The following is a 9343-nucleotide window of genomic DNA, read 5'->3' on the forward strand; positions in this document are numbered from 1 at the left end:
AGTTATACCCCCCCTACACCTACCCCTTACGTTCTATTCTAAATTTTCTGTGCATTCTACTTTATGAAAATGTGCATTCAAATTAGCCTGCAGCCATAGGGCCTCATTTTCCAAGCACTTTACCGCGTGCGATAAATTCGCAAATCGCGTTAACAGCTGTTAACGCGATTTGCGAATGCAAATTAGTCATTTGGTATTCAGGGGGCGGAGTTGGGGCGGAGCATATGTAAAGCGGGAACCTGTGTATCGTGTGCGGCGAAACAGCCGCAGTGTTAGCGCGGCTGCTATCGCGGCTAATAACTACAACTCCAACCTCGCGTTATGGACTGCGTTACGGGCCTGAAAAGGATTACCGCCATCCACAATAGTCCCAGACAGCCTGAGAGAGAGAGAGAGAGAGCGAGAGAGAGAGCCTTACTATAGTGCCTATGCCCTACATAGGTATTTTAACCCCTATGGGAGGGCCACCTACTAACTCGGGGTGGGGATTAGGTATGAGCGTCGGGGGTTGGGGGCCACTTTCGCATTCCACATGAGACCTACGGACTGAACAGTGGTCTCTACTGCAGATTTGCTGACCGTCGGAGTGAGGACGCTCACTCCAAGAGGAGATTTGGGCAACATTCTCTCCACCTAGCATGTTGTTGCCCAGGTAGAGTGTCCATCAAGCTAGGTAGAGAGAACGTTGCCCAAACCACTTCTTGGAGTGAGCGTCCTCACTCCGACAGCCAGCAAATCTGCACTAGAGACCACTGTTCTGTCCGTAGGTCTCATGTGGAATGCGAAAGTGGCCCCCAACCCCCGACGCTCATACCTAATCCCTACCCCGAGTTAGTAGGTGGCCCTCCTATAGGGGTTAAAATACCTATGTAGGGCATAGGCACTATAGTAAGTCTCTCTCTCTCTCTCTCTCTCTCCCCCTCCCCCCCAGGAGCCTGAAACAGGCTGTCTGGGACTATTGAAATATCGTGCACCGCGATAAAAGAAACCGGCAATTATCGTGCACCGCGATAAAAGACTGAAAGAATCATCACACACTGGGAAAACATCGCATGCGGCGCTAATGTTTTCGCGAATGGCGAAAACATCGCCGCACACGATGTTTCCCCACTGCACGAAAGAAGCCTCATTTGCATTGGTAACACCCCCTAATGCGTTACCAATGCGATATTGGAAAATAAGGCCCATAGTAACACTAAATGGGCCAATAAACTCTGAATCAAACTTGCTCCATTTCACTACCTGGACCTACAAGGTTTTCCTTTCCTCCAGGACATGAGGAAGTGATGGGAGAAGTAGCCCAGTTATAACTTTTTGGGTGTACCCTCAAGCAACAGTAAAGTCCCTCAGAAAAGGGATACAGGTGGATGTCAAAACTTTTGTGTATTGAATATGTTTTGTATTCCTTTATCATACATGCTTTCTCTATTATGTAAGGTGTGTTCTTTGAATACACTTAAGTAAACTGCATTAAAAAAGTGCAAAATGTTATTAGGTGCACTGTCATTTAGAAACAGTACACAAATCTATGATAAAAAACGTTTGCAGCAAGTTTAGTATTAATGTGCAAGGTTTGAAAAGCCCACTCCATGCAGAAATTGGTCAGGCAGCCTTTTCTCTGTCCACCCTTAAAGCTACAGGCAGCAGAGAGCTCTTTTCCAATGGGGGATTTTATTCACAAACCTCTCTAATACTAGATCTTTCAAAGCTGTCTGCTTCCCAAATTTATCTTTGCTTATTCTAAATCTTTGATGTTTTCAAGCACTTTGTATTTTTCCAGCTTTTAATTCTTTTTCTAGTTTCAAAACTCTTAGGGGCGGATTTTCAGAGCCCTGCTCGCCGGGAAGCCTATTTTACATAGGCCTCCCGGCGCGCGCAGAGCCCCGGGACTCGCGTAAGTCCCGGGGTTCTCCGAGGGGGGCGTGTCGGGGGCGGGCCCGGTCGTCGGTGCGTTTCGGGGGCCTGTCGGCAGCGTTTTGGGGGTGGGTACGGGGGCGTGGCTACGGCCCGGGGCGGTCCGGGGGCGTGGCCGCGCCCTCCGTACCCGCCCCCAGGTCGCAGCCCGGCGCGCAGGAGGCCCGCTGGCACGCGGGGATTTACGCCTCCCTCCGGGTAGGCTGCGCGGCTCGGCGCGCGCTGGCTATACGAAATCGATAGCCTTGCGCGCGCCGATCCAGGATTTTAGCGGATACGCGCGGCTCCGCGCGTATCTACTAAAATCCAGCGTACTTTTGTTTGCGCCTGGAGCGCAAACAAAAGTAGGCTATTCGCGCTCGTTTTAAAATCCGCCCCTGTATATTTTAATGCAGGTAATGGGCAGCTTTTTCATCCTTCTCCTCAATTTTATATTCAGTAAGGGGTAGATTTTCAAAAAGCGCGAATAGGCCTACTTTTGCTTGCGCATCAGACTCAAGCAAAAGTACGCTGGATTTTAGCAGAGCCCTGCGTGCCGGGAAGCCTATTTTACATAGGCCTCCCGGCGCGCGCAGAGCCCCGGGACTCGCGTAAGTCCCGGGGTTCTCCGAGGGGGATTTACGCCTCCCTCCGGGAGGCGTAAATCCCCCGACAAAGGTAAGGGGGGGGGGTTAGATAGGGCCGGGTGGGTGGGTTAGGTAGGGGAAGGGAGGGGAAGGTGAGGGGAGGGCAAAGGAAAGTTCCCTCCGAGGCCGCTCCGATTTCGGAGCGGCCTTGGAGGGAACGGGGGTAGGCAGCGCGGCTCGGCGCGCGCCGGCTATACAAAATCAATAGCCTTGCGCGCACCGATCCAGGATTTTAGTGGATAGGCGCGGCTCCGCGCGTATCTGCTAAAATCCAGCGTACGTTTGCTTGAGTCTGATGCGCAAGCAAAAGTAGGCCTATTCGCGCTTTTTGAAAATCTACCCCTTACTGAATATAAAATTGAGGAGAAGGATGAAAAAGCTGCCCATTACCTGCATTAAAATATACAGGGGCGGATTTTAAAGCGAGCGCGAATAGCCTACTTTTGTTTGCGCTCCAGGCGCAAACAAAAGTACGCTGGATTTTAGTAGATACGCGCGGAGCCGCGCGTATCCGCTAAAATCCTGGATCGGCGCGCGCAAGGCTATCGATTTCGTATAGCCAGCGCGCGCCGAGCAGCCTACCCCTGTTCCCTCCAAGGCCGCTCCGAAATCGGAGCGGCCTCTGAGGGAACTTTCCTTTGCCCTCCCCTCCCCTTTGCCCTCCCCTCACCTTCCCCTCCCTTCTGGCCCGCTGGCGTGCGGGGATTTACGCCTCCGGGAGGCGTAAATCCCCGCACGCCAGCGGGCCTCCTGCGCACCGGGCTGCGACCGCGTGGCTACAGTCCCCGGGCTGTAGCCACGCCCCCGTACCCGCCCCCAAAATGCTGCCGACACGCCCCCGAAACGCCGCGACGACCGGGCCCGCCCCCGACACACACCCCTCGGAGAACCCCGGGACTTACGCGAGTCCCGGGGCTCTGCGCGCGCCGGGAGGCCTATGTAAAATAGGCTTCCCGGCACGCAGGGCCCTGCTCGCGTAAATCCGCCCGGTTTTGGGCGGATTTACGCGAGCAGGGCTCTGAAAATCCGCCCCACAATGTTCAAGGTCGGTGCTCCTCCTCAATTAACTAATTCGGTAATTGGCCTTTTACAGACAATGTGGCTGGCCCTAAAGGTTCAGGATCGCAGGTGCAGTGAAACTTGTGAAGTCTGCGCTGCCTACTCAAGTTGCCTTCTTTCTATTGAGTAGCTGAATATATTGCTATAGATAGGTGGGAGCTTTATTCAGGATCGCTGCCTCAACCTTTAACCAACCCAACTCTGCCCTCCAACTGCCTGTTGCACTAAGGCTTTTCTCCCATTCTGTGCTCTATGGGAAAATACCTTGCTGAATCAGGCCCCCCAACTGAGCAGATTTTAATCAGGTTTCAGACTCAAACTGAAGGCGATGCAACTCACAATTCCCTCACTTTATTCTACGATTTGACCCTGAAGACTGAAACGACTAGTTTTAATATAAGAAATAGGCTTATGAGCATAATAACGTATACACAGTTTCTTGGAAAAAGAAAGAGTATTTTAGATAAAGCATAAAAATAGTTTTCACGTTACAAAGACAAACTCTGCCTACATTAAAATGTGGCGTTCAAGCTACATTCAGAGAAGTAGGAAAGGCGGCCTCCTCCTTGTTTCTTTGCCTCTCTCCAGCTTCCTTTGAAAAGTCTCATTGAAGAATCCATTAAGTCCGATTTGAAAAATAGCGACTAAGCGGCAGTCAGTGAGTGGCAAATACGAAAGATGCTTTATCCCGACTAAAGATCTAACCTAAGAAAGAAAAAAAACCAGAGACTCTAAAGGTAACAAATGCAACTCGGAGCACAGAGGTTAGGAAAGCGGAGGGGAGCCCACGTTTAATAGCGCAATAACCAATTGCCGATCTGCATCAGAACATCCACGGAAAATAAATGGGAGCCGCCTCCGCCTCGGCCGCGCGCTACTTGCTCTTGGCAGCCTTGTGGCTCTCCGTCTTCTTGGGCAGCAGCACGGCCTGGATGTTGGGCAGGACCCCGCCCTGCGCGATGGTGACCCGGCCCAGCAGCTTGTTCAGCTCCTCGTCGTTGCGGATGGCGAGCTGCAGGTGGCGCGGGATGATGCGCGTCTTCTTGTTGTCGCGCGCCGCGTTGCCGGCCAGCTCCAGGATCTCGGCCGTCAGGTACTCCAGCACCGCCGCCAGGTAGACCGGGGCGCCGGCGCCCACGCGCTCCGCGTAGTTGCCCTTCCGCAGCAGCCGGTGCACGCGGCCCACGGGGAACTGCAGCCCCGCCCGGGAGGAGCGCGTCTTCGCCTTGGCGCGAGCCTTCCCGCCTTGTTTACCGCGCCCCGACATCCTGCAAGTGCGTCTCGGAGGCAAGAAGTGACCCGCCCTGCCCCCACCGGAAGCACTTTATTCCCGTCCTAAGGTTTTTTGTTTTTTTTTTGCATCTCCCTTCTGATTGGCTGGCAAACCTGCCTTTTGTGAAATTTGTCATAATAGCTTTGCTGAGGGACCAATCCGCTAGCAACCTGCTGACGTCCCCCCTGCGCTGCAGCCAATGAAAAGGAAGAGGCGGGGCTGGGCGCGCTCTCTCCGTGCTGCAGTCTGTGCGCGCGGCTTTCTTTGTTCCCGGGTAATGAGGCCGTTAGGATGCCCGAAGCCACCAGATCCGCCCCCGCTTCTAAGCAGGGCTCCGAGAGCGAGGGGGGCGGGAGCCGGAAGAAGCGGAAGAGAAGCCGCCAGGAGGGTTTTGCCGACCACGTGCAGAAGGTGCTGCAGCAGGTGCACCCGGACACGGACATTTCCTCCGGGGCCATGAACATCATGGACGCCTTCGTGAGCGACGTCTTCGAGCGCATCGCCGCGGAAGCCTCGCGCCTGGCGCAGTACAACAAGCGCTCGAGCATCACCTCCCGGGACATCCAGACCGCCGCGCGCCTGCTGCTGCCCGGGGCTGGATGGCAAAGGACCCCCGGCTCCCAGTAATGGGGGGGAAACCGTCCATGGCCACAAAAAGAGCCCAAAGCCTCCTTTCAGAGCCTCCCACCTTCTCCAGCTCAGAGCTTTAGTTTCGCGCACTGCAGAAGTGCGCAAAGAGGATGCGTTGGTACAATAAAGCATACACGGATTTCTTATGTGCTGCTGTTAGTTTCACTTTAGGGGGAGAGGGGTTTTTCAGCATTTTCTTTAGTCTTTAAAATATTGGGGTTTATCCGTTTTAACAGAACAGGTTTATTTCTTGGCTGCTGATCCAAAACCTCGGGTTAATTTTTTATTTTTTTAATGTGTGCGACTCTTAAAAGAGCTTTGGTTTTGTAGATTCGGGTGCGTTGTCTTAAATGTGTAGATAGATCCCGGTATTCATAAGCTTATTTCCAAAGTTAAAAGCAGCAGCTTCAGTCTTTAAGGCAAATTCCCAGAATAAACTTGGGAGGTTCATAGTTGCACTGGTTTCAGTTTGATTCCGATCACCAATAAAAGATTTTCTCCTACCCCCTGCTCAGAGCGGGATTGTCAAACTGCGGCTTTGTTCGCTTGATTTTAGTGCAGCAGATAAACTAATCCGGTAAATCAATACTAGAGAAGGGGCTATAAACTTTCCTGCACCTCCTATCCTACACTTTCAAACATTGCGCCCATTATTTCTGAACCGGTGAATTACTGAATTGGATAGTTTGCTGTTCAAGTAATTTGAATTTGACATTTTTTTGTCCCTTCCGTTAACTGGAGCATCCACGATGGCTAACAGGCTGAAGGAAACAGAAATCCCATCTACAGCCAAAAGCATGAAAAAAACTGGTTTAATGATCACTTTATTATTCTGTCCCCAGTTTTATTCTCCAGCATGGGGCTGGGATCAGAGACCATCACTACTGATTCCCTGAACTCGGAAGAGTTGAATCCAGATACTCGTTCCAGACGTATTTCCAGGTTTTCCGGGACCTGAGTTTCCTTTCAAGGCCCTTCACATTGCACTTGGTTATTCCCACCTTAAACTTGCACACAGCAATGATGATAACAGTATAAAGAGGCAATGAGTCACTATTCAATAATACATGGCAGTTATTTGGTTTCCAACATTTCTTTTTTTGCCGATAAGGTGCAAAGTGATGATTTAAAGTTTAAAGAGTTGCGTACTTCATTTTCAAGCTGGTTCAAGTGCTTGTTTAGTTAGTTACTTCTTACAGTCTCTCAAGTTTGGATATTAAATCCAGTTGACTTTGTTATTTTAGTGACTGATCTCTTCCCTCCCATTGGATACTGGGCAAGTTGAGTACTTCCCTTCCAATGTTGGTGAAGCATCAAAGATTGTTAGGTTTTACCGTATTTTTCGTTCCATAAGACACACCTGACCATAACACGCACCTAGGATTCAGAGGGGGAAAATTAAAAAAAAAAAAAATGGTGTGCTAAACCAGCTCTGTTCCCGGGCATCTGTGCGTCTTATGGAGCAAATTAGGGGTGTGCATATAATTTATTTTGTCCCTGTTTCATTTTCGGGTCTGGAGAAGGCCATTTCAGTCCACTCCCCAGATCAGAAAACTTTTATCGTTCTCTTTCGTGGACACAAAAATAACAAAACCCCACCCCAACCCTTCAAATTTAATTAACGACAACTGCTCACCCTCCTGACCCCCCCCCCCCCCTCCAAGACTTGCCAAAAGTCACTGGTGGTCCGGAACGATCTCCCACACTTGGGCTGTCGGCTGCCAGTATTCAAAATGGAGCTGATAGCATTTGCCCTTACTATGACACAGGGGGGCTGCTGGTGTCATTGGTAGGCCCCTGTCACATGGTAGGAGCACAAGATGGCACCAGCCGTCCATTGCTCCTACCATGTGACAGGGGCCGGCCAATGTCACCAGTAGCTCCTATGACATAGTAAGGGCAAAGGCTATTGGCACCATTTTGTTTACTGGCAACCGATGGCCCAAGTGCAGGAGATCACTCCCGGGCACCCCGCTGGACCACCAGGGACTTTTGGCAAGTCTTGAGGGGGTCAGGAGGCTAGGGGGTTGTAGTTAATTTTTTTTTTTTTTAATATTCGCTCCATAAGACGCACGAGACATTTTCTCCTCACTTTTGGGGAAAAAGAAGTGCGTCTTATGGAGCGAAAAATACGGTATGTAGCCTTTTCCTTCCTCCCTCCTCCTTGTATCCTCCTCTCTCCTGCAGTATCTAGGTGATACCTTTTAACTCCCCCAATTCTTCAGCAGCTGCTTGTGGGCCCTGGATGGGGTCCATCTTTTCCTCCCTCTCAGGATGGCTGGAAGTCATCCTCTCCTTGCATCTTTGCTGACCACAGATTCCTCTTTCATGAAGGGAACCTCTACCTTGAGGCCGAAGAGCAAAATTAGCTAAGCTTAATGGCGTCCCCAAGTGATTGGGCACACCAAACAAACAAATTAGTTAAAGATCAAAGGGTGGATTGGGAGGTTGGAAGGAAAGATCTTCATAGAGGCTTTAACAGGCCGATGCAGTGCACGGCTCAATGCGGGATGGGACACGCATCTATAGCCCCCGATGCAAAACGGGGGTTAGCAGTCGCACTCATAGGTAATAGCGATCATCACATGTAAATGCATGTTGATGAGGCTATTATCTATTCCCCCTGATGCAGGTATATTTACTTTGAGAACTGGTGTAATATATGTTTGTATTTACCAGCAAAAATATGCAGACCGTTAAAAAATTACCCACATAGGTTCAGATGTTGAGCCAGGGTGTCTTGTATGGAGAACATGCCAATTTAAATGCTGGTTACAGTAGCATTTCACATGATACCTTTCTGAGATGAAAGACAGTCATCCTCTTTTATAGAACCTTATATTCCCCCAGAAACAACTCCAGCTCAAATAAACAGGGCCAAAGTTGAGCCACTCCTGAGTTCCCCACGAAAGGCAGGACAATGACAAGTGCATCTCCCTGCATGCCATGGGGTAAAACCAGGAGCGGCTCAGTTTGTCCCTCGCTACGGAGCAAGATGATCATCCTATCAATCAACAATGTCCTTGCAGCAACCTTTGGATGATGGACTTGAAGATCGCCAAGAATAATTATCTTCTCTCTAGATCAAGCATGTCTGGCGTCACAGCCTGGGTCTACTTAGCCAAGACCTTTCCCCTCAAATGACCTAACCCGATCTTTTTTTAACTCAACCCTAACCGATGCAGGTGTACAATGATGTTCAAACCCTCTCTCATTGCTCCAGCAAGCGATGTCTGGCAGGCACTGAACTTCCCTCACTCCATGATTATTCCCCAGCTCTATACCCCCTTCCTACGGAGTCCCTCTCCGAATACGGTTCTTCTTCTGCCCCTTACCAATCCTTAATTTCAGCAGATACTTCCAACGGTTGCTCCTACAGCACTGATATACGGTCAGCTTTCTGCAGGGGCAATGAACGTGGGCTAAGCCAATGGTCCCCACTCCTGTTTCACCCTGGCTCTGCTATACCAACTCTCCTGTTACGGCAGCTGGGAGGGGCAGCGGGCTCTCTGAACTCACACTGCCGCTTTCCAGAATCCCAAGAGATGTACACAGACAGGGATAGCTTCATACGTTTCCAAAATGTTTCTCCCCCAGACACAGCACTGCAGCATTCCCCTCCTCTTGCACTAACTCGAGAGAAAACAAAAGTCCCTGCCTTTTCTTTCCGAAAATGTCCTTGGGCTATCGAGTACATTAAAACGTGAATTTTAAAAGCCCAGGGCGCGAATGCGTTGGGCTCGCATGTTGGACCCAGCGTATTATAAACGCTGCCGCTCGCACGTCTCGCCACTCAAAAGGGGGCGGGAGCCTTTCCAGATGCACCAGAAATTTGCACGTA

General features: G+C 50.6%; 2 protein-coding genes across 2 annotated transcripts; one reads left to right on the forward strand and one right to left on the reverse strand.

Annotated features, from left to right (window-relative positions):
* Positions 1-3934: 3934 nt before the first annotated feature.
* On the reverse strand, positions 3935-4920 carry LOC115096327 (histone H2A type 1-E). The gene has a single exon (XM_029610782.1). It carries the CDS (start codon positions 4864-4866, stop codon positions 4474-4476), a length of 393 nt encoding a protein of 130 aa, XP_029466642.1. The 5' UTR covers positions 4867-4920; the 3' UTR covers positions 3935-4473.
* A 165-nt stretch (positions 4921-5085) lies between these two features.
* Positions 5086-5648, forward strand: LOC115096328 (histone H2B type 1-M-like). The gene has a single exon (XM_029610783.1). It carries the CDS (start codon positions 5164-5166, stop codon positions 5497-5499), a length of 336 nt encoding a protein of 111 aa, XP_029466643.1. The 5' UTR covers positions 5086-5163; the 3' UTR covers positions 5500-5648.
* The last annotated feature ends 3695 nt before the right edge of the window (positions 5649-9343 follow it).

This window comes from Rhinatrema bivittatum, chromosome 8, assembly GCF_901001135.1.
Source record: "Rhinatrema bivittatum chromosome 8, aRhiBiv1.1, whole genome shotgun sequence".
Classification (NCBI taxonomy): domain Eukaryota; kingdom Metazoa; phylum Chordata; class Amphibia; order Gymnophiona; family Rhinatrematidae; genus Rhinatrema; species Rhinatrema bivittatum.

Excerpts from the sequence above, each read along its gene's own strand:
- LOC115096327 (XM_029610782.1), bottom strand. The coding sequence starts at position 4,866 with ATGTCGGGGCGCGGTAAACAAGGCGGGAAGGCTCGCGCCAAGGCGAAG.
- LOC115096328 (XM_029610783.1), top strand. The coding sequence starts at position 5,164 with ATGCCCGAAGCCACCAGATCCGCCCCCGCTTCTAAGCAGGGCTCCGAG.